Source organism: Grampus griseus (assembly GCF_964374135.1).
Source record: "Grampus griseus genome assembly, chromosome: 14".
Lineage (NCBI taxonomy): Eukaryota > Metazoa > Chordata > Mammalia > Artiodactyla > Delphinidae > Grampus > Grampus griseus.
In genome coordinates, this window is record NC_139008.1 from 7,847,817 (window position 1) to 7,871,107 (window position 23,291).

Sequence of the window (23,291 nt, forward strand, 5' to 3'; positions counted from 1 at the left end):
CTTAGTCCGTGGTATCAGCCGTCCTTTGAAAAATAATCTTACTGACTACCTAATGTGCCGCTGTATTGCTTTACGAACGTTTATGTAATAAGTAACCCCCTACTGTCGGCATCTACATTATTTCTGGTTTTTCTCTCTTCCAAACACATGCTAAGCATTCTTATACATAGATCTCTGCCTACATCTCTGATCTTCCTGATGGATAAATTCCTAGAATTAGAAGCACTAAACTGAAGGCTTAATCTGCGTTCTAATCCAAAATAGCTCGTTTGTCTAAATGTCAGCAGGGCCGAAGGTCCAGAGTAAACGACACGGTGCGGGTGTGCGGGGAAGTGAGAGTCACGCTTCCTGGTTCCTTCCGGAGGGTCCCAGGGTAAAAAGGCACTTCAGGCACGTCCCGTCTAGCACGTGGATCCCCTTTGCAGCAGGTCCCGTGAAGGGTCAGCTTGGCTGTGATTCTGGGAAGAGCATCTTTTGTTCACTCATTCGATCCACAAGTATTCACGAGTGTCTCCTCTGGGCCTGGCACCATCAATGGTCCCAGGACTGGAGTCGGGGTGTGTAGGCCCCTCAACAGTCTACTGGGCATCTGTCTAGACTTGGTTCATCATTCGCACTAGGAGGTAAGCCCCAGGAGGGCAGGGACTGCAGTGAGCTCATTCACTGCACGAGTAAATGCTCAAATGGTTTTATAATACATTACGTGTATAATACGTGCTTCTTCTCTTTGACAAACTCAAAACCTATTGATGTGTAGATACATAAAGAAATCACAGCAGTATTTTCATAGTTCTGAAATAAAACTCAAGGTTTAGACACGAGCATTTTTTTCAGAAAGGGACCTGGAAGAATATTTTGAAATCAGACCTAAAGGCAAATCAGACATAATTAGAGAATTAGAGGAACCTGAGGTGGCCTCCTTCCCGGCCCCACCACTGAACTCCTGGCCAACAAGAGTCCTGCAGGAAGTCTCTGCGCCACCGGCAGGCGTGATGCCATCTCAGGCCAGGAGAGCCAGGTGCCACGAGACGCAGGGGAGGGTTCCAGGGCCCAGAGGTGGCTGGCTGGCCCAGCTGCTTCAAGGGACGCCAGCAAGTCATCAGCGGACCCACAGGCCTGACCTCTGGACAGCGACCAGTTCTCCGCTCCGAGACTAAAACCTTAAAGCTGCTATTTCTCAAACATTTTGGTCTCTTAATATTGAGGGTTCCAGAGAGCGTTTGTGTCCGTGTGGATATCTATCAGTAGTGACCATGTTAGAGATGTTTTTAAAGCACAAGAAATCACAAGCACACGTGCCACACTTCAGGGTGATGACATCATCACACGTGACACAGTGTCTGGAAAACTCCACTGGGCATGTCTATGAGAATGAGAGCAGAAAAGGAAAACAGCAAAAATAGTTCTGACCTCATGGACCCCTGGAAGGGTCTGAGGCATCCAGTGGTCCCAGACCCCACCGTTAGGGGCATTCGGGCTCTCCCGTACCACTGAGCTGCCGCCACGTGCTGCCTTCAAACCAGAGCCTCTGTGCATCTCGAACCTGTGTCCCAGGCACCATGCTCAGCCTTCATCACCTTAGGGCCAGGTTTGGGCATCACCCGTCTGATAAACCTGCCACTTTTCATCGTCAAACGAGTCTCGCTAAAGAAGACCGCCACTGGCTGTCACCCAGGAGCTCAGCGGTCCTCTGCGCTGCCTGGCTCCTTGGGTGTCCATCCTCTGCCTGCGGATGCCCTTAGCTGGTCCTTGCCACTCAAACCCAGGAACCCTCCGTGCAAGCCCTGCACGAGCTCCCCTCCGCTCAGCTCCACAGAGCCAGGCCTTCCCATTATGCAGTTTTATTAGGCACAGCGCTGAAGACACATCCATCAGTATTAGAGCCTTTCTGCCGAGATACGGAACATGTTTTAAATGGAGCAAAGAAATTTAAATGGGAAGAAATTATAGCATGAGTGAGTTTATCCCTTTCAAGATAATCTTATTTAATAACCAAAAAACTCACAAAGATGTGCATTCTATCCAGCTACAAAGGCGGCGTGGCAGGTTATATATTGTGGTAATTACATGTTTGGGGTTTCATTCCTCCTTTCAACTCGATTTCTATTATCTCAGAAAAATCAACCATTGTAGAAAAAGGACTATTCATTTATTTCATTGCCGGGCGGCCCATACACTGTAAAAATAGGTCAAGAACCATAATCTAAATTGACTGCTGATAAATAATTAAAGCTAATGGAATTTTCTCAAATCTGTGAACTAAAGTCTTTGAGAAATTGCCAGGACATACTGTCTGCTGTTGTATAGAAAGATATTTTTTATTTAACACTTCAGCTTAAATGCCATTTAAAATTACTCTTTTCTATCACAAAGACTGGAAGGAGTATGTGTTCATCTCTAAAAGTAACCAGAAGTAGGGTGCTCCATTGATAGCTGCATGACTCATCTCCAGATGATGAGGGTGGGAAGCGAAGGTTTCAGGATCCTGGAACAAAGAGAAACTTCACTTTCCACTGAACTGCATTTTAAGTTGAGTTCTACGATGCGTGCATTATACAATATATATTGTCTTGCCTGAAAAACTTCATACCTGGTCTGTGCTCTTGTATACACGATAAAGGGAGAATTCCAGCCATCTTCAGTGACATAAGTACCAAGAACTATCTTTCTTTTGTGGATAATTATGATTCTCTCATTGATGCCATTAGGACCTTCTAAAAATACACTTGACAGATATGCAGAGAGGTTAGTTTAGGAACAGATGGCTTATCAATAAGAAAGCAGGTTGGTGTACTGCAGTCAATAAGGCTGGCCCTAGATGTGACACACCGGTAGGGTTTTCTTTATTCATAAGGATGATTCGGCCATCAGCAGGATATTCTAGAATCCCAAGGACATCCGAAGGGAGAATCAGTAGCTAGATGCTTTTGAACAATATGTCTTCAGTGTTTGGGCTCTAAGTTGCAGAAAGGGGGTCGTTTTCTTGTTTCAGTTTGATTAAATATCTTGGTTGAAAAAAAAGTCACCAATTTGCTATTCTTACTTTTTAGCAGAGCTGCAGTTGTTAAACTGCAGTACTTATATCCAATGTTGTATTTACTGTGTTTTAATGTATTTATAAATGATGGACCCCGTTTCTGAAATTAAACTTTTTTGCATTTCTCTTTATGAAAACACTCTCTGTGGAAATTTCTTGATTTAAAAAGAAATTATTCCATTCAAATGCTCCTATCTGGCATCTGTATAATCTATATATCTAGCGCCTAGAACCTTTATTCTGGGGTAGCCAAGGTCTCTGGGAGATGCAGTGAGTATTGTCCGTGGCCGTTTTGAGGACCCCATTGCTTTCTTCTTCTCTAGAACTTGGTTCCAACACGACCGAGGGCTTCTTAGGTGCTGCTCGTACAATGTGTCCAGAATGGGGAGCATGAGACCCTGGAGCGAGGACCCCAGCGAGGGCTGTGCCGAGATTTGTCACACAGGAGTGGGGAGAGTGGCACTTGGTCCAGAGAGAAGATTCGGGGCACAGAGGGAGGTGTTGGAAAGACGTGAGCTGGGCCCTCAGATACCTGCAGGGCTCCGTCACCAGGCCCAGAAGAGGGAAGGCTCAGCCATTCTCGGTCCCCTGCTCAACCCGGGGGTGCGGGGAACTGCTTCTCTGATCTCCCTAAGAAAATGCGTTATTAAGCAAGTCAGTGACAGTGCAATCACTTCGAATCTGATCTTTCTTCTTTTCTTTTTTTTTTTTTAAAGTGATTTATTTACCAACAAATTGCTACTAGTAATAACATCATTTGTGCTCAGGAGAGCTTCCCTCTGAGCGTCAGCCTTTGGTAGGTGGTGCCTGGAGCCGGTACTTGAAAACTCCCCATTCCACAATGAGGCACAGTCTCGCACCAGGACTGTCCCGGGAGGGACAGTGGCCTTGGGAGGGTGAGCCGTGTGGCCAGGACACCACGGGTCCCCTACCTCGGGCAGGAGATTGGACCAGACGACCCTAGATTTCCAGGTTAACCCGATGAAGGAGACAATTAACTAGTTGCTTGGCTGTAATTTAAGAGCAGCAGTCCCTCACCCCAGTCTCGTAATTCTCTCCGGGCCTGTCCTATGCGATTGGTCAGCGGAAAGCTTCGCGGGTCTCAGAGTGAAATACAGTGTTTTGGAAACCTTCTATATTTCAAACATACACAGGCCAAGGTGAAGAATACAATGAACCCCATGTCCCATCCTCCACCTATAACAATCATCCGCCGATCAACACACACTTGTGTCATCCTTATTCTCACCCGTTACCCCTTCCCATTAAATTATTTTGAAACAGAAACCATATTTCATCCATAAATATTTTAGTAGGCGTCTCTAAAAGACAAGAGCCCTTTTTAAAACACGCGGCTGCACCACCTAAAGGACAGGCCACGTCATTTAAAAACAAAAACAACTTGGGATCTGTTTTAACTTTAGTTCATTGTGTGGCCATATTTTATCAATTATAATACATACACTTTTACACATTTCACCGTCTTCAACATTAGAGCGAGGATGAAAATCAATGACATCACAGTTGAATAAGCAGCATTTTTTTCCCCTTGGGGTGGCATGAAATAACAGTACCTCTTACACTTGACGGTATCAAACTTAGTGAAATAGGCTATGTTATGGAATGATTTTCTTTGAATAAACACCTAAAACATTTTCCAGTCAGAATGTCCTTGTTTTGAGGCCTGAGTAACGAGGAGGGATTAGTGAATTCATATGGAGCTATTTTCAGCTCCGGGCGGGTTTGTAGCACGGGACCTCCTCATGCATAAGCATTTCCTAGGGTTTTAAATGCCGGCCAGGCTTATATTTTTGCCTGGCCCCGGTCAACGGTTGAACTCCTTCCGCACCTGAACACAGTGAAGGAAATGCGAGCTAAGACCAGGAGAGGGGGGAGGCCGAGAGTTACCCGGGCCGAGGTGGTTCTGAAACAGAAGCCGGAGGGATGAGGCCACTTCTGCAGATGCCGCAGGGCTGGGCCCCTAACGACTGCCGTACCCGCACGGGGCGGGGATGCTGGCAGCCCTGCGGGAGCCGCAAAAGAGAGCCTTTAACAGGTTCCCTCCACGCTGCCCCCAGTGCTCTCGGGGAGACCCTGTTGTCACCGAAGAAAACAGGGCCCCGCTCCTGGTCTGTGCCACAGAGGACAAGGTGCCACTGAGATGCAGTCAGACGGTCGGAGTCTTCAGTGTAGGCAGAGTCGTTCCAGAGAAACACACCTGAGTTACAGAGAAGCAAAAGGGAGGGGGAAAAGGGCATTGTAAAACTGAGTAGAACATGTCGGGAAATCTGGACTTTAGAATCTTCTGGAAATAGAGATCATTTTATGGCTTGGAAGACGCATTCCCCCCCCCCACCCCCGAGCCACGTGGCTTGTCCCCCACCAGGGATTGAACCTGGGCCCCGGCAGTGAGAGTGCCAAGTCCTAACCACTGGACCGCCAGGGAGTTCCTGGAAGATGCATTTGTAATTCATAGCCTCTTTTTGTTTACACGTGAGGCCTGGCTATTCCCCTTCATCTGCTTGTCCTTCCAAACCTAAACAGCCATGTCCTGGGCACCGTTCCTTCCAAGACTCAGAGGTGGGCCCGGGTGGCCACCAGATTTGAATCCACGGTATGAGATTCTGTGATGCCGGCCCTGGCATCACGTGTCAGTGTGGATGGGAGAAGTGTCATGGGTATTGGGAGTGCCAGGTCCCGAAGAGGGAACAGAGCCTTCCAGAGACCACCCAAGTGCTCCGAATGGGCAGAGAGTCAAAGATTCAGGCCATCTGGGTTCAGAGACTGTGTGTCTTGTGTTACTCGCTGCCACCTCACAGGTGTGACTGAATCCTGCGTGGTGATTTCATAATTTCATTTCTGTTTTGCTTTTAAATCAGAATGGTTTCTCCAGCAGTAGTCATTAGACAGAAAATTCCTCAATAGCATTTTACTGTTCAGTTTTCTGACCTGAAAAATGAGTTGTGAATCAGTGGTTTGGAGACTAATGAAAATGCTTTTCACATAGAAGCTCCTCTCGATAAACATCGCTTATTATTTGCCACGTGCTCCAGGGAGAGAAGGTAGCAATGCAGTGCTCTGGTTTTGCCAACAGACATCCGATATTAATAATCTCAAGGGCATCGCTGTCTGCGTGTTAAGATGTTCGCTGCTTTCTGCTCAGTAAATGATACAGAATTGAAGAAAATTTGAAACAGCACTGAAAACCTGTTGCTGAATTAAGTGTGGTAATCCTACATTTAAGTTTCTTGACCTTGTGTTAATTTCCTAATTCTCATTCACGCCAGTGGGTTTTTTGTTTGTTTGTTTTTTTAAATTTATTAATTTATTTATTTTTGGCTGCGTTGGGTCTTTGTTGCTGCGCACGGGCTTTCTCTAGTTGCGGCAACCGGGGGCTTCTCTTCGTTGTGGTGCGCGGGCTTCTCATTGCGATGGCTTCTCTTACTGTGGAGCACAGGCTCTAGGCACGCGGGCTTCAGTAGTTGTGGCTCGTGGGCTCTAGAGCACAGGCTCCGTAGTTGTGGCTCAGGGGCTTAGTTGCTCCGCGGCATGTGGGATCTTCCCAGACCAGGGCTCAAACCCGTGTCCCCTGCAATGGCAGGCGGATTCTTAACCACTGCGCCACCAGGGAAGTCCCGCCAGTGGGGTTTTGATTGGCGTGGACCCCGTTTTCTTCAGTTTGCAGTTGCACAGAAGGGCACGTGGTCCCCTGCAATGACTGGGAGTGGTAACAGCCGTAGCTTTTGGTGCTGTTCAGAGAGCAAAAGAGCACCCTGTTCTAAAAGGACAATGCAGGGACGTCTCTGGACGTCTCTGGACGCTATCTCATGAGGCTGGCCCTGTGCAGTCTGGCGGGGCTTGGGGTGGACCCGGGCCGAGCCGAGTAAGAGGCACTCTTTTGTGGGCTGAGCGCCAGGGCTCCCGGGTGCCTGCCCCCAAGGCTGCACCTCCACTCCGGCTCTCCCTCCTCTTGTCTTCGCAGGGTCTCAAATGCCTTGGCCCCCTACCAGCTCTCACATTCCATGACCCCATCCAGCTTCACCGTTTCCCCTCCGAGTTTGGGCCCATTACAAGCCTTTTGAGTGGTCCGTGTGTGCCCCTCACAGTGCTGGTGTCCAAGCTGATGGATTCCTTTACAAAATGTCCGTGTGGCGTGGGCCTTGGGGAGAGCTCTGGGTTCACATCCTGACTCTTCCCGCTGTGCGACCTTGGACAAATCTCCTTCCCTTTCAGAGCCTCGGGCATCCCTGTCTGTGACGTGTGGGTACCAGTCCCTTTGGTTGGCAGAGTTATAGTGAAAAGCAAATGAACGTCCTGTACCTGAAGCCCCTCACTCAGACACTCGCCAAATGGGAACTGTCATTAACTTCCGCCCGCGACCCCCTTCCCCGTGGGGCTCCCCAGCCCTGTCTCGCTTCTTCCTCCACCTCACTCACTGCAGCCTCTTCCTCAGCACCTCACACGTTGGTTTCCGGCGCTGCCTGGATGTTCGACCTGACGGTGTTCCCAGGCCCGGCGTCTGTGGCGACATTTGACACCAGTACCTTTTCCCTCCTGAAACTGCCTCCTTTTGACCTTGTGTTCCCCCGACTCTCCTACTTTTCCGGATTCTGGCTCTTTCACCGCTCGCTGCCTCTGGCCATCAGGGGGTGGGGGGCTCGCCGGCCTTAACCGTCTCCCCCAGGAGAGCCCTGATCCGTGAGCACATCGCTTAGCCCCGAGCTGCCCGACGTGGTGGCCACCGGCCATGTGCGGCTACGAGGGGCCACTTGACGTGCAGCCAGTGCAAACGGAGAGGCGGGGGATGCGCCCCTGGTTTCAAAGACTTAATGCCGACAAAGAATGTACACTATCTCATTAATAATTTTTATACTGGTTACATAGAAAGTGACAATATTTTGGGTATATCGGGTGAAGTGAAACTAAAATTGATTTCCTGTTTCTTTTTGCATCTCGAACGGTGCTGTTGAACGTCGTCAGTCACGCAGGTGGCTCGCACTCTGCTGGCAGCGCTGGCCTGGGACATGGACCCCAGCCTTGAGGGCTCACATCCAGGCGGGGCAGTCTCTCACTTGCCCGGTTCTTAACACGCTTTGAGAGATTGTTTGCTCTTTAATTTATTTGCTCACGCACCCATTCCATGCCCTGGGAGTTCCCCCTCGGTGTGACCAGCCTGTTCTAGGCAGAGGCAACAGAGGTCTTTCTGCTGACCGGCCCGTGGCCTCAGAGGGTGCCTTGTGCACCAAGCCCAGGGCCGCCCTGCAGCCCTCCCTGCTGTGCGCTGTGGGGAGCAGACTGCGTGGGGGGCCTCTCCGGGACAAGGGCCCTGGCGGGACTACAGCCAGCTTCCACAGTCCCCACCCTTCTGGATTTCAGGCCCCTCGGGCCTAGGTTTCCTCAGCAAAATATCTCCCGGCCCCCGCGTTGGATGCTGGAGTTTGAGGGGGGGGCGTGACCAAGACCCATCCCCTGCCCTCACGCGAGCCCCAGTCTGGAAGGAGGAGGGCACGTTCCTCACTCTGATCACAGCCCCCTTCACAGACTCGGGGTGAGAGGGGGCGGGAAGCGTATCCCATGCCTGACATCGGAGCCTGGCTGCTTCCGGTTCTGCAGTAGCCAATTCAGGTGTGTCGGAGGCCTTAGGGGTCCCCCTTTCAAGAGCCCGAGGGCCATCAGGTGCCACCAGCTGTCAGGTGGAGCAAGACAGGCCCTCAGCCCACGCCCAGGGCTCCCAGACCATCTGAGGCCTCCCTGGTAAGTCAAAGGCCACCCGAAGCCCATGGCTTCCCACCAGCAGTTGGGAGGCAAGCACTGCGTAGAGGTTCTTATCCTTGACATGTTCATGTCTTATTTTTAAATTCGATTAATATGAGTCTGTGGCCTTTTGAGGGGAAGACTCGCCACAGCCCCGTGCGAGCGAGGGCGCACACCATTAACGCTCTGTACCCCCCACCTGTGGTCAGTGTGGACCCCGGGGATGCCTGACACCTCATTCACGAGTCGCCTTCCTCACAGTCAGCCTTTTGGGCAATCAAACAGCAAACTCCATCCATCGTCTTGTGTTTGCAGTTTGTGACCAAAGTACCTCAGTGCAGTCATGCTGCCTGCTTGTCCCCTCCTGAGGGAGGCAAGGGGACTGGCCCACCCCCCTCAGAGTCCTGAGGGCTGTTTCCACCTTCACGTCCCCCCCCACACACACACACAGAGAATCCAGGCCATGTCACCCCCTCCCGGGGACACAGTGAGCTCCCTGTGCGTAGACCTCCCAAGTAGTCACCTGCAGTGGCTGAGTTTCTCCCAAAGAAGCCAGGCTTATTCCTCGTGATGGAAACGTAGGCTTTACTGACCCTGCCTGGGGCCAGCCCGTAATCTTTCCTCCACCCCCGGCAGCCTCTTGCCCCTCACTCTCCCTTTCGGTGTTCTATCTTATCGTCTATGTTGCCAAAAAGCACAGTGGGCTAAATGAGATAGTGCATTAGTTTCCTATTGCCGCTGTAACAAACTACCAGACTTGGGTGGCCGAGAACAATGGAAGCTTGTCATCTGACAGCGCCAGAGGTCAGAGTCCAGGATGGGTTTTACCGGGCAGAGCTGCGTTCCTGTAGAGGCTCCAGCTTCTCAGGCCGCCTGCAGGCCTTGGCTTGTGCCCTCCGTTGTTCCGACCTCCGCTTCCATCTCACATCCCCTCTGACTCTCACCCGCCTCCTCTCTCTCATCAGGACCGTTGTGATTACATCAGGCCCACCTGGATACTCCAGGGTCATCTCCCCAACTCAGGGTCCCTAACCTAATCACATCTGCCGAGTTCCTTTTACCACGTAACCTAACAGAGTCACAGGTTCTGGGCGTGAGAACATGGACACCTTTGGGGGCCGTTACCGTGCTCACCGCACATAGCCTTATTTATTTAAGAAGAGGCTGGCAAAGAGTTTGATTATTTTTTTGCCATGGAGTTTGGTGTAAAAATAGAGAAAATGACCCAATGGAGGAACAAAAGGACTTCTCCAAGGAAGTCACCTTTAAGGACGCAACCTATAGGAAAATGAATAATCAAAGGGGAAACTATAATTCCTCTTGAGCAAATACTTTCACAGGTTACAATACAAATCAGTGTGGGTTAATTATGTTTGGCAAAGAGCTTATGGTACAACCCTGTCTGTTAAGTCACTCTGCAGTGGTGGAGATGTCCTGTGTCTTTGCGGTCCAGTGCCGTGGCCACCAGCCTCATGTGTCTACTGAGTACTTGAAATGTGGCTCCTGCAACTGAGAAGCTGAATTTTTAAATTTAATCAAGTTACATTTGAACATAAAGAGCTGGTGACAACTGTATACAACCGCATGGGCTGGAACAAGGGAGCCTCACCTGGGTCTGTAGGTAGGCGTTAGGAAGCCCTCAGTGAAGTAATTTGCAGAGTTTTCTCCCAGAGGCGAAGGTCAATAGCTGTCCTCAGATTCTTAGAAGGGCTTCCTGACACCAAAATGTCACAGGCCCCTGTCCAGAGGGAAACCACAAAGAACAGTGGAGCACAGGATACCTGGAGCCGTCGTTCTTCCTAACGCCGCAGAGCTGTGCGCTGTGGTCTCGAGCTGGATTCAGAGCGTGGGATGGAGGCCCCTTTCGTTTGGGTGCTTGGCCAGAGGAACACAAAAGGCAGTTACCAAAAGAGTAGACGCCAGCGAGCCCGTGTGTACACACAGCTCAGCTCAGGGCCTGAGTAGGCCCAGGGCCGGAGCTACGTAGAGAGCTGCAGCGTTCCAGAGGCAGAGAGGCCGAGGATTCGTGTCCCGAGCCCTCTCCTTGGCCCCTACAAAAATCCTACCTGTCTTCCCAGCTCAGATGCTGCCTCCTCTGCGACACTGCTCTTCATCTCTTTAACCTGAATTTATCCTTCCTCTTATGTTCTCCCACAGCACAGGGGCTCTTCTTCTGAAATAATGTTTTACTTTCTCCCCATGTTATGGTTGGATTGGTACACCTTTACCAATACTAGTCAGTTTTACTTGGGCGTCTGCATCGGCCTCGGAGCTTCAAGAAAACGTAGAAGCTTAGGCCTTGGCCCAGACTTGCTGAACTGGGTCTGGCACATAGATCAGGCTCAGTAAATACCTTATATGCCCCAGCTCTCAGTAAAGGAGATGTTGCCTTATACGAGTCCTTTCAAAGTGTTTGAAGTATTTTCTCCGTTACTTCATTTTTTTCTATTTTTTAAAAGTTGAGATAGAGTTGACATGTAAGATTGTGCAAGTTTGAGGTGTACAACATGTTGGTTTGTACAACCACTTATGTATTACAGTATAATGGCCATAGTAGCATTAGCTCACACCTTTATCACGTCACGTCGTTAGTATTCCTTTTATGCTGAGAACAGTTAAGATCTAATCTCCTAGCAACTCTGAAGTTTATTATACAGCGTTGTTGACTATAATCACTATGTTGTGTGTTAGTCAATTACTTCATTTTAAATAAGATAAAATGTTCGCAGGTTCTGAAACGGGTACTGGTGGCTTAGGATAAAATTTCCAGTGACTATCAGACATGGCTTCAAAATCCATGTATCTCCCATGCATCGTGCCCCAAAGTAGCAGCTAAAATGCAGGATGGTGACCCCAATCCACTTCAGATACGAGCAAATCGAACCTACCTTATAATATTCGATGGTATTCTAAGCAAATTGTCTTAGACTGACACCAGCAAAAACTGTAGTCCACAGCACATTCAGGGAAAATAAAGCTTAGTGGTGTTCTTAAGTGAGTTCATTTAAACAACGGGGCACAGTTGGCATTATTTACGTGTATGAGGGAGGGAACGGGGCAGGAGAGGCGCCGGGATTGCTTTATGTAATGGTAACCAGCACCACATTCGAAGCAGTTTTTAGGAGACCTTAACGAATGTTTCCTTCTCTTTTCTTCTCCCATGGCTGCTTCCTGACCCACCTTCTCACTCCAGGATTTGCGCAAGCAGGTAGCGCCGCTGCTGAAGAGCTTCCAGGGGGAGGTAAGCATTTATGTTTCTCTCGCATCCTGAGCCGCCTTCCTGTTCATCACGCTTTCTTTCTGTTCTCGTAAAGTAAGTGCCACTGGCGGAAGGTGCTTGCTTGGAGGGAGCCTCCCCAGCCGCCCCGACCCATCCACGTGCAGGTGACGGGCTCCTCAAAGTGAGGTTTCCACCGATTCCTCCATTAAAGCCCACGTGGGAGGGGAGGCGGGATTAGGGATGTCAGAAGCGGCGGAGGAATCCGGGGAGTAGTGGCCGGCGTATCGCACTTCCCACGGTGGATTGGGCTTGTTCAGACCCCAGCCTGGGAGCCCACAGACCTCCCGGAGCTCACTGGTCCCCTGAACTGGATGGGGGCTGCAGCCACGAAGTCTCCCACACAGAAAGGATGTGCTCTGTCAGTCTGGTGCCTTCCTGCACAGCCGTGGGGGAAATAGGAACTTCACAGGCAGAAGCCACGGGGAGTAGGTTTGGGCTCAGTATAAGGAACGTTTTCTCGTGGATCCTTCCAGAGAAGGGCCAGGCAAGGTGGCAGGCAGGCGGCCAGTCATCTGAGACCTGTGTGCCCTGAATGCTGTTCGTCACAGGTTATGCGGGCGGTCTGGGTGGGTGACACGCCTGCTCCTTCTCTGCCGTTTGTGTAGACACTCGGTGAACTTCAGAAAACCAGAAACGATGTTAGTGTCGGGGGATTATTCGCTCCCCGCTTCTCCTGTAGGAACGATGACCTAGTAACAGCAGCGAGGGGGAGCAAGGCTGTTTTCAAGCCCTCTAAGGAACCCACGCCGGTGGGGCCTTAGAAATTTCGTGTCCCTGCAGCTTCCCAGCTCACAGAGAGCCCGGGAGGAGGGGCTGGATGCGGGGAAGTGAGGGGGCGAGTTGGGGAGTGCCGAGAGGCTGGGATCCCGGCCCCCCCGAGCTCCCAGCAAGAGATCGGGGCTGCCGTTTGGCCAACTCTTCAGTGCGCGGGTGACAGCAGAAGGTGCGGGATCCAAGGAGGCGGCGGAGGGCGGAGGGGCGATTCCCGGACGGCGAGGGTTGCATGTGAGGGCAGCAGCCGCTGCAGATTTGAGAGCAGTGCAGGCGGGGCTCCTCTCTCTGTTTATCATTTCCTGCCGCAGGAAGTCGTCCCCCGTGCCTGGCTCCCTGAGGCACAGAAGGACATCAGTAGCCCAGGTCTCGGAAGGACTTGAATTGCCCTTTCCTCAGAATTACATGTCCAGACCCTCATCTTCTGAGTAAAGCCATCACCTTACACCTGCCCACGTGTGATCGAAGCTCTTCTTCTACCTGTTCAGCAGCTTTTGTGAGACCCATCAGCTTAGTGTTTCTCTGGTTGAAATAGCTCAGGGTGCTCTTTCTGTTGGTTGCTTGTTTTTCATTCTTTCTGAAAAATTTCCAACCTACCTAAAAGTAGAAAGACTGGTATAACGAAGGGCCGAGCGCCCTTTACCCAGACTCCTCACCTGTCAGCGTTGTGCCACTTTTGCTCCCCTCCCCCCACCCCTTTGCTCAACATTTGGAAGTGAGTTGCAGCCAGCCGGCCACCCCACACCCTCAGCGGCATGGGCGTCTCCTAAAATTAAGGGCATTTCCACAGTAACCCCGAGTATCACAATTGGGAAAATAACACGAATTTCATAATATCTGATATTCTATCCAAAATCAAATTTCCTGTTACCCCTAAAATGTCTTTTATAACTGCTCGACATTGCATTTGAGGGATATATATATATATATATATATCTTTTAATATAGACACTCTCTCCACCCCCTCACCTTTGTTACTGATTTTTTTTTTAAAGAATCTAAGCCAGTTGTGTAGATTATCCCACATTCTGTTGGGGCGATGGGCTTACTTCTGGCAACATATATTAAATTAAAAATGCCTGTGAGACATCTAGGCTTCCTATTTGCCTGATTTTTTTTTAAGGCTATTTGAAAAGTAAATATTTTTATAGCACCGTTAATATCTACCAAGCTGCTGCTAATTGCTATATTTATGTTAAATAATGTGTGCTTTCCAATAAGCTGATTTGAGCAGAGGGGGCTAAATCCTGCTCGTTTCTGAAGACTGAGCTTGCATAGCAGCGGGTAACTGCACGTGGGGACCACGAGTGCAGGGATGACCAGGGGCAGCGTGTCCTGATGCTTAGATGGGGCGGGACCCGTTGTTTTTCTAAAAAGCCACCTTCTCTAGTAACCAGAGGCTCATTCTCGTACCCATCACTCGAGTGTCTGCTGCTGCAGTTTTATTTATCAGATATATTCTTTGAGTTCATCCCGATGTGCTTGAGTTCCCCTAGAAGAAAGTACCGTGTGAGTGAAAAGGTAATCTTCGCCTCAGAATTTGTACAGATTTCTTCCTTACTTGAGATCCCCAAAAGAAAAAAACAAAACAAAATCAAAATAAAGTTTTCGGACAGCGAGAAATTCACAGACAGAGGCTTTTAGAATTCCCGCGTGAAGACTTCTTTATTGTGTGTCATAACGTCACGGGAAACGCTAGCCGGGCCAGGGTGCCGTTTACGCCCTTAGGTGTTTTCTCACGGTCCTCGGTGTAAATCCAGACGCCCCCCTGCCTGTGGTTTGTGGGGCCCACGTGGTTCACTAACTGCTCACCTCTCTAGGGTCCGCTCACTCCTTCCTCCTGTCCCAGCATACGTGGCCATCCTGAGTCTCTGACAGGTCCTTGTGCACTGGGCGTCCTCACTGGCCCCCAGGCCTTTGCACGGCTGACCTGCTTCCTGAAACGTTCCTCTTCCTTCCTCTTTACCTGGCTCACTTCCTCAAGGAAGGTCTTCCCTGAGCCCCAAAGGATGGGCCAGGTACCCCCCCATCGTGTGCTCCGAGCTATTTGTGACACATTTGTCATCATACCCGAGAGCCACCTGTCACTTTGTCTCGGTTCTCCTTTTGTCTGTAAAATGTGTGAAGGCAGCCACTGTATGTTGTTCTGTTGGCCCTTGTGTTCCCAGCACCCAACGCAGCAAGTGAGAAGCAAAAAGTGTTTGGGCTCTCAAAGTGGTTATTGATAAATGATGGGACAGCCAGGTTCCCCCGGGGGCAGTTTCTAAAGCACTTTGCCTCTCTCCTTTCTTCAGGATCTGTTGCTGTTCATAAGGTGAGAGGGACCCTGGAAGGTATGCTCGGGAAATACCTTTAGAAGAAACTAGGAAATAACGATTTGTTGCCCTTGATTGAAAGGTTTGGGATCATACAGTCATAATGGTTATTCATAATTGTTATAGCAAAGTCATCAAGTTTAACTCTTACACCCAGCCAGCTGATTGGCGAGGCAGAGGTGGGGAGGGTCAGTCCAATTTAAGGTTTATTTTAGTCCAGTAATCAGGCAGTCCCTTCAGTGAAGTGACAGTCACACTGTCTAGGAAGACGCTAAGTCTTCCAAATTGCCTCCCCCGCTCCTGGCTCCTGTCCCTGAGGAGGGTCCTCGTGCAGAGGTTGAGGGGTGAGGAGTCGGCTTAGGCCCCACTTCTCTTGGCTGTAGGGGAGCTGCGTATTTAACCCACGTGTCCTCAGGGAGGAAAATCCTCTTAAGAAATAACTTAGTTGCTTATATTAGAGGGGAAATAAAAGACTAAAAATCCATGAGCTTAGCATCCAGCTTAAAAAGTTATAAAAGCGTGATAGAATGAGCTCAAAGAAAAGAGGAGGAAGTAAATACAAAGTGCAGTAATAGTGTATAAATTAAACTAAATGAAAAAGAAAGAAAGACCCAAGAAAGAGCCCAAAAGTTGGTTCTTTGAAAAAACTACTACAGTAGACAAACCACCTTCCTAAATCAAGGGGGAAAAGGTAGGAAGGAAAACAGGGTAACTTCGCAGCTGCAGCAGAGATTAAAGAGATAGTAAGGGAATATTATAATCAATTTTATGCCAATGAATGTTAAAACCTAGGCAAAATAGACAAATTTCTGGTATGCTGTGATGTACCAAAGCTGATTAAAGAAGAAGTAGAAAATCTGAATAGCCTTATAACTATTGCAGAAATATTTCCACAAGGTCTAGACAGTTTTATGGGAGAGTCCTATCAGTCATTCATGAAACAGATAGTTCTCTTCTTTTGCACTTTGGGAAAATTTCTTTTCCTTCAGAAAACAGAAAAAGAGAACACTTCCTAACTCATTTTATGAAGCTAGTGTAACCTTCATACCAAAACCAGACAGGAACAGTATAAGAAAAGAAAATTAAAACCTGTCTTGTTTATGAATAGATATGCAGAAGTCTTTAAAAAAGTATCAATAAGTTGACTCCATCAAGCCCCATGTATCCCAAGAACGCTGTGTGGTTTAACAGAAAAAATTAGTTATGCAAGTTAGTAATAACCATTCTCAGATTAAAAAGGAAAAATCTCAAAAGTTACAGGAAAAGAATTTAGTAAATTTCAACATTCATTCACGATTTAAAAAAAAAAAAAAACTACCAGCAAACCAGGAATAGAGGGGAAATTTGTTAACCTGGGAAAAGGCATTTATCAAAAACCTACATCAGTCGTCATATTCAGTGATGTTAAAAACATTCCCTATGAAATCAGGAACAAGACAAAAATGGCTACTGTTGCCACTTTTATTTAACATTGTACTGGAAGTCTTAGAAGACTAGTCTTCATGGAAGACTAGAAAAGGAAATAAAGTACAAGTATTAGAGCAGAAGAAATAAAACTGTCATTTTTCAGGTGAGCCTCAATTATGTAACAAGGTTACTAGATACAAGGTCAATATAAAAAAGTAATTGCATATCTCTACATCAATAGGAAACTGAAAAAGGATACCACTGCAGATAGCAACAAAAAAATAAAGGATACCTAGAAGTAAATATGACAACACATAGGAACTCATTCTGGAGAAAAGTATAACATTCTTATTGAACAATATTAAAGAAGAGTTAAATGGAGAAAGTCAAGGTGTTCAAGGAAAGAAATTCCCACTAATGTATTATTAAAGACATCAGTTTTCCCCAAATGGATGATAGAGTGAGTCATTGTAGTTTCAATCAAAATTCTAACAGTATTTTTCATGAAACTTGAAAAGCTGATTCCAGAATTTATATGCAAGAGCAAATGGTCAATAATGACAAAGATAATAGTAAATAAGAATAAGACAGAGAATTTGCCCAACCAGATTATCAAAGCTACAGTAATTGGCACAGGGACAGATAAATACACCAGGGGGACGTAGTAAAGAAATCAGGAACTGACCTGTGCATATACAGAAGCCAAATATATTGCAAACATGGCATTGCAGATCAGTGAGGAAAGCGTGGACTTTTCAATAAATGGTCTCCTGACCATTGGTTATCCTTATGGAATTAAATGAAATTAGATCCCTACCTCACACCATATGCAAACACAAATTACAGGTAAAGACTTAAGGTAAAACTTTCAACCTTTCAAAAGAAAATATAGAATATGATGACCTTAGGTTGGGTAGGATTTCTTAAACAGGAAACCATAAAGGAAGACATCGTTACATTCAACTACATTAAAATTTTAAAGTAATAGCTTTCTTTTTCTCATGGAAAGACAGCCTAAATGAAGTGAAAGGCCAGCCCAGTGCTGCTAGCTCAGTTTCACCTTTATGAACTAGGAAAGGGCGCCACCTCCCTCAAGACATTTTCCTTATCTGTTGGAAACTTATCATAATAAAGATTCAAACCTATCTGAACGTTTTTTCATAATAAAGATCAAATGCCCCTGATGTGAATGTTGCCCCCTTGGACCATACTGTGAACCCATCATACATGGGGTAGTTGCCATGCACATAGCCGACAAAGGATTAGTATTCAGGAATTTTTTTTTTTTAAACTTTTACCTATTAATAAGAAAAGAAACATACATCCCAATAGGAAGATGGGCAAAACCATGAACAGCGTTCTCAGAAGAGAAAATCAGGATGGTCAGTACACACGTGAAGAGGTGCTCAACCGTATAATCAAGGAAACGCAAATTAAAATAATCTAAACGCACCTTATGCATATCTACCAGGCTGGCCAAAATTCAAAAGTCAAGATAAGTGCAGAAACGGGTGCAACCTTTTTGAAAACCTATCTGGCATCAGATTCTCCAGCTGAAGAAGTACGTATACTTTGACAGAGCATTTCCACTCCCAGACATACACCCTAAATGAACTCAAACATGGGCCCCAGGAAACAAGGTGAGGAATGTTTGCAAATGATAAACAAGTGGAAACAACCCGCTTTCCATCAGCAGTAGGAAGAATAAGTAAAAAATGATGTAGTCGTACGGTGGAATACAACACAGCAGGGGAAAGTGAATGAAATGCAAAATGGTGCAATACTGAGCTGATACTGTTTAAGATGCATTTGTATTGTTATATAATAGAACCATAACGAGAAGGTTAAACAGGAAATCCAGAACAGAGGTTGCCGCATACAGGCACAAAGGTGGTTTCAAAGGTCATGGGAATGTTGTCACTCACAGGTGTTCATTTTGTGATCTGTAATTTACGTACTCTTTTGTAAGTATGAACTACTTCTTTCCAAAAGAGAGAATCGTGCTTACAAGGCAGTAGCTACATAATTCTATTTTTGCATGTCAGAAGCTGAGTATTATTTTCTCCCATCTCTTTGCATTTTTCTTCTGTGATAAAGCACGCTTGTGAAGCTGTTCAAAATGGCATTTGTGGGACAGTTAGCAAGCGCTGTGTTCAGCGCTTCTCAGGCATGTGCTTCCCGGTCTTCGCCATCCCGGAAAGGAGCCGCTGCTTTGACCTTCCTGCCGGCGGATCTCCAGAGCTGTATCCATCTCTCCTGTTGGCTCCCACTGTGGGAGGACGTGCCCCTTCCTCAAACACTGGTTCCCCCACCACCCCGGGGCTTGGAGCCCAGCTCCTGCTTTCTCAGGAACCACAGTCCTGCAGGGACCCCCTCCTGTGTCTTCAGTCTCTGCTAGTTCCTGGAGTGTTGTCAGCAGCATTCCTACAAGTGGAGGTAGGGAGGGAGACAGACTCCTTTCTCCCCCAGGCGCTCAGCCAAGCTTCTCCAGAGAGCCGTCCGTCCATCCTGTGCGTATACCCACCCCTGTCTGGCGTCCACCCCGCTCTTCCTTGACCCTTTAAGTCCTCAGCTCTCTTACCCCAGTGACATTCAGCCCACCCGACCCTCTCGTGATAACCTCTTCTTTTGATATCCCGTGATGCTGTGCCCACTGAGTTTTCTGTTCACTTCTCTGCCTATTGATTTTTAGTCTCCTTGGGCTGTTCCTCCTTTTCCCTTCAGACCTCTGAAGAACAGCCTTCTTTGCTGTATCATCTCTCAGGATCTGCCTGCGGAAAACTCAGCTTTCTCTCTCTAACTTGGTCTTCTCTTTGGAGTCCCAGCTCCTTCGAGAATGCCTGTGTGACACGACCTCGCCGTTTTCCGCAGGAAAGACTTCTTAACCCACAACCCACCTCCCCTTCTCTGGCTTCCGTGCCTGCTGAAGTTCCCTCCTCCTCCGACCTTCACCTTCTTGGGCATAACGCCCCAGGGGGCCTGGCCGCCTCAGGTGGAAATCCAGGCCTCCTCTCTCCCATGCCCCCACCTCCTCCATCCCATCTCCAGAGTGCACCGTCGCCGTCTCCCACATGCTTGTCCAGTGCCGTGTCGTGTGTCACCGAGACCAGTGGTTCCCTAACTGGTCTCTGTTCCCCCTCTTACCCACCCTACCCCCTCCTCTCCTCTGTGCATCAGCAAGGATTGGCTCTTTCCTTGCTTCCAGGGCCTCTCCAGTGCCCTGGGCCTTCGGGGTGCCCTGGCCTGGCCGCTGCCTGCCTCCCAGCCCCAGCTGTTCCCCCAGCCCCCCGACCGGCCCTCTCCTACTCATCCTGTAGGTGTCACCCCTCACAGAGGTGTCCTCTGACGGTCAGTCCAAACTGAGGCCCCTTTATTTCTCTTGTAGCAAGTTGTTCCGTTCAGAGTGCCTTCCTCTGTGCATGTGAGCTTTCACGTCCGCCACTCTCTCTAGATTTTCCATCTGTGTTGGCCTCCTTTCTATACCTAGACCTGGCCCCGTTGAGCATGCGGTAGGTGCCCGTTGGATGGGTGGGTAGAAGCAGCATCCTCATTTCACAGATGAGGAGACGAAGCCCAGCAGGTAAGTAAGGCACCCATCGTCACGTGGGTGATAACGGCGGGCCTGGGCTGTCTGGCCTCCCAGACCGTGTTCTCCAGTGATGGTGCTTGGGGAGCGGGGAGGTGGCGCCCTCTGCCCCTCCCTCCTCTCAGTCAGCTCCCTGGGCTTTGATAAGGACAGTTGATGTTCATTTAGCGTAAAGCGCTTGGCAAACACAACGTCAGGCTCCCTCCCCTTCCAGCCAGCCCCTCCTGTATCAGACCTGGTGCTGCATGCCTGGTCCCCGTAGACATACACATCCATAACTGTGTGCAGATCCTTTGGTGCAATGCAACCTGTGCCCCTTGGAGGAGTGGGGTGCGTGTTAGCCGATGTCGCAGTGTCACCTGCTGACGTGGCCACGGGAGGGACCAAGCCATCATTTGGAGCCTTCCTTTATACCGAAGGTCCACTGTATACTTAGCGCCAGTGGTATTCAGAGCCTCAGTCTGGCCGTGTGAGACCCCACATGGGCTCTGATGCTGAGTTTCACTCTCTCTGTTCATTTCTTCATTCAGTAAAACCCCCGAGAGCCGACTGCGTGCAGCTCTGGGCCAAATAGGAGCTGAGGACGCAGCCGTGGATACAGCTGACAGGCGCCTGTGTCCTAGTGAAGGGACCCAGGAGTGATGTCAGATGGTGACAGTGCTGTGGGGGAAGTGACAGGAACGGAGAAGCGCAGGCTCCTCCAGAGACGGTCCTCATGGGAGGTGACGTTGGGGGAAGACCTGCGTGATGAGAAGGGCCAGCCAAGCACGGAGCTGGGAGTGTCGGGCAGAGCGGGGAGGTGCCAAGGCCCCGAGGAGGGACAGTGCTCGGGATGAGTGGGGACCGGAAAGGAGGCCCGCGTGCGGGGGTGGGGGGGCTGGGCCGAGGGAGCGAGGAAGCCAGGCCAGAGCAGCCAGCGTGCGGCGGGTGGGCAGGGGTCTCACGGGCCACGAGATGGGAAACTGCCTTGAAAGGCTCTCGTCCAAAGACGTCTGAGTGCGGTATAAAGCAGAGGACTGTGCACACCTGCAGGTCCGTCTGATAGATTTAATAAAAAAGTAGACGAAATGGATTGAGTTGTGTAAATAGTCCATGAATTAGTTAAAAGTGACTGAGTTTCCAGTGTGCCCTGTGGCCTGGGTCTGTTGTCCTGTCACACATTTATGCGTTCAGCTCTAAAGGCCACGGCTAAATAAAGCCAGGAGGTCCGAGTGCTTTACTCCCAAGGACAGTTCGCAGGCGGTTAGAGGCACTGCGTGCCGGCCCAGGCGCTGCCGCTCCGTCTGCTGTGACTCTGCGCATCTGTAAAGCAAGTGGGTGAACGAGGGAGTCGGCAGGGGGCCCCGTGGCTCTGAAGTCCCGTGTGGCTCAGTGGCCGGGTGCGTGGGTTGACCATCAGCGGAACGGAAGAGGGGACATTTTCCAGCAATCACATCTGTTCCTTGAAGGAGCGGCCGTTCAAGGTAGCGAGTTTCCCGTTACTGGGAGCGTTCAGACAAAGGCCGGGGGACCCCCTGTCAGGGATTTTCAGCTCCTACCCAGTCTTCAAGGCCCAACCCAAACTTTGGAGCCTCCGAGTCATCTCAGGGTACCCTCGCCAGAAACAAACCCTTCCCTCCTCATCTCTGGTGGGGCCTCGTTTGTATCTGTCTTGTGATTTTTGAGCCTGGAGACATTGTCTTTATTTTCTAGTTACTGGAACACAGTTTAACTAGCGCTATACTAAGCCTTATGCTTCTGAAATCTCGATGATAGGGACTGTGTGTGTTACACATGCACACACACGCGTACTTATGTCCCCATCATACCTGTACTCAGCAAGTACCACGTTAAGCGTTGTGGGCAGGCTGGTAGTCGAGAAAATTGGGCCAGACAGGTGGGTCCCAAAGCTGGTCCCCGGATAGCCCAGCCGGCTGCCTGAGAATCACCCACACGTTTCCAGAAATACAGCTCCCCGGGCTCCTCCCTCCAAGGTTCTGATTCAGCAGACTGGGGAGGGAACCTAAGAATCTGTCCTTTTACAAAATCCCCACTGATTCTCACGCGTGGCTGATTGTAGGACCCACGGGCTAGGCTCTCCCCAAGGGCAGTTCCTCTAGGTCAAGTTCTGGTTCTGAGCGCCCCGCTCAAGCACCCTTGATCCGTGTGTCAGGAGCTCCGTGATTTCGCTTTAAAATGTATTTCCAGGCGTCATGCCCTTGGCTTCTGCTCCGGCCAGGCTGGTCTATTTACCGTCACCGAACGTGCCTTGTGGTTTCCTGCCTCTGCCCTTTTCCTAAAGTCACGGCCTCCGCTATTATAACCTTTTGCTCTTCCTCACCTATAAAGATCATTTCCATCCTTTAAGACCGAGCTACAAGTCCGCCTCCTTCGTTCCTTTTGCAGACCATCTCAGCCTGCTGCTAACTTTTTCCTTTCAAGGCACTGCATCTTCTCCCCGACTGTGTACCTCTCTCTTTGCCTGACCGAGCTGGTTGAGGGAGGTATTCGCAGCTGAAGTTTCCTCCCTCTTACCTTCTCTTCGGCAGCAAAGACTCACCGAGTCCTGTGTTTGAGGCTTTGCACCAGGTTCCTAGTGACCCACAAGAAAAGTAAGGTGGCCTCCCCTCCCTGGGGCCCCAAAGGCATCTGCCAGTTTGAGCCCAGTGTCCCTCCCCTTTTTTTTTTAATTTTTATTTTATATTGGAGTACAGTTGATTAGCAGTGTTGTCTTAGGACTTCCCTGGTGGTGCAGTGGTTAGGAATCCACCTGCCAATGCAGGGGACATGGGTTTGAGCCCTGGCCTGGGAAGATCCCACATGCCACGGAGCAACTAAGCCCGCGCGCCACAACTACTGAAGCCCGCACGCCTAGAGCCCGTGCTCCGCGACAAGAGAAGCCACCACAATGAGAAGCCCATGCACCACAACGAAGAGTAGCCCCTGCTCACCACAACTAGAGAAAGCCTGCGCGTACCAACGAAGACCCAACGCAGCCAAAAATAAAATAGATAAAATTTATTCACAAAACAAAACAATGTTGTCTTAGTTGCAGATGTACAGCAAAGTGATTCAGTTATACATATACATGTATCTGTTCTTTTTCAAATTCTTTTCCCATTTAAGCTACTACAGAATATTGAGCAGAGTTCTCTGTGCTCT

The 23,291-nt window shown here is 49.1% G+C and overlaps 1 protein-coding gene across 12 annotated transcripts in view; it reads left to right on the plus strand.

Moving 5' to 3' along the window:
* CUX1 (cut like homeobox 1) overlaps nucleotides 1–23,291 on the plus strand; it is a gene marked incomplete at its 3' end in the record, with an annotated part of 372,121 nt that overhangs the window by 160,645 nt on the left and 188,185 nt on the right. For all 12 annotated transcript variants that reach the window (XM_082670227.1, XM_082670228.1, XM_082670231.1 and 9 more), the window contains exon 3: nucleotides 11,985–12,032. In XM_082670227.1, the coding sequence (XP_082526353.1) occupies nucleotides 11,985–12,032 (48 nt within the window). The remainder of the gene's footprint in view (nucleotides 1–11,984; nucleotides 12,033–23,291) is intronic.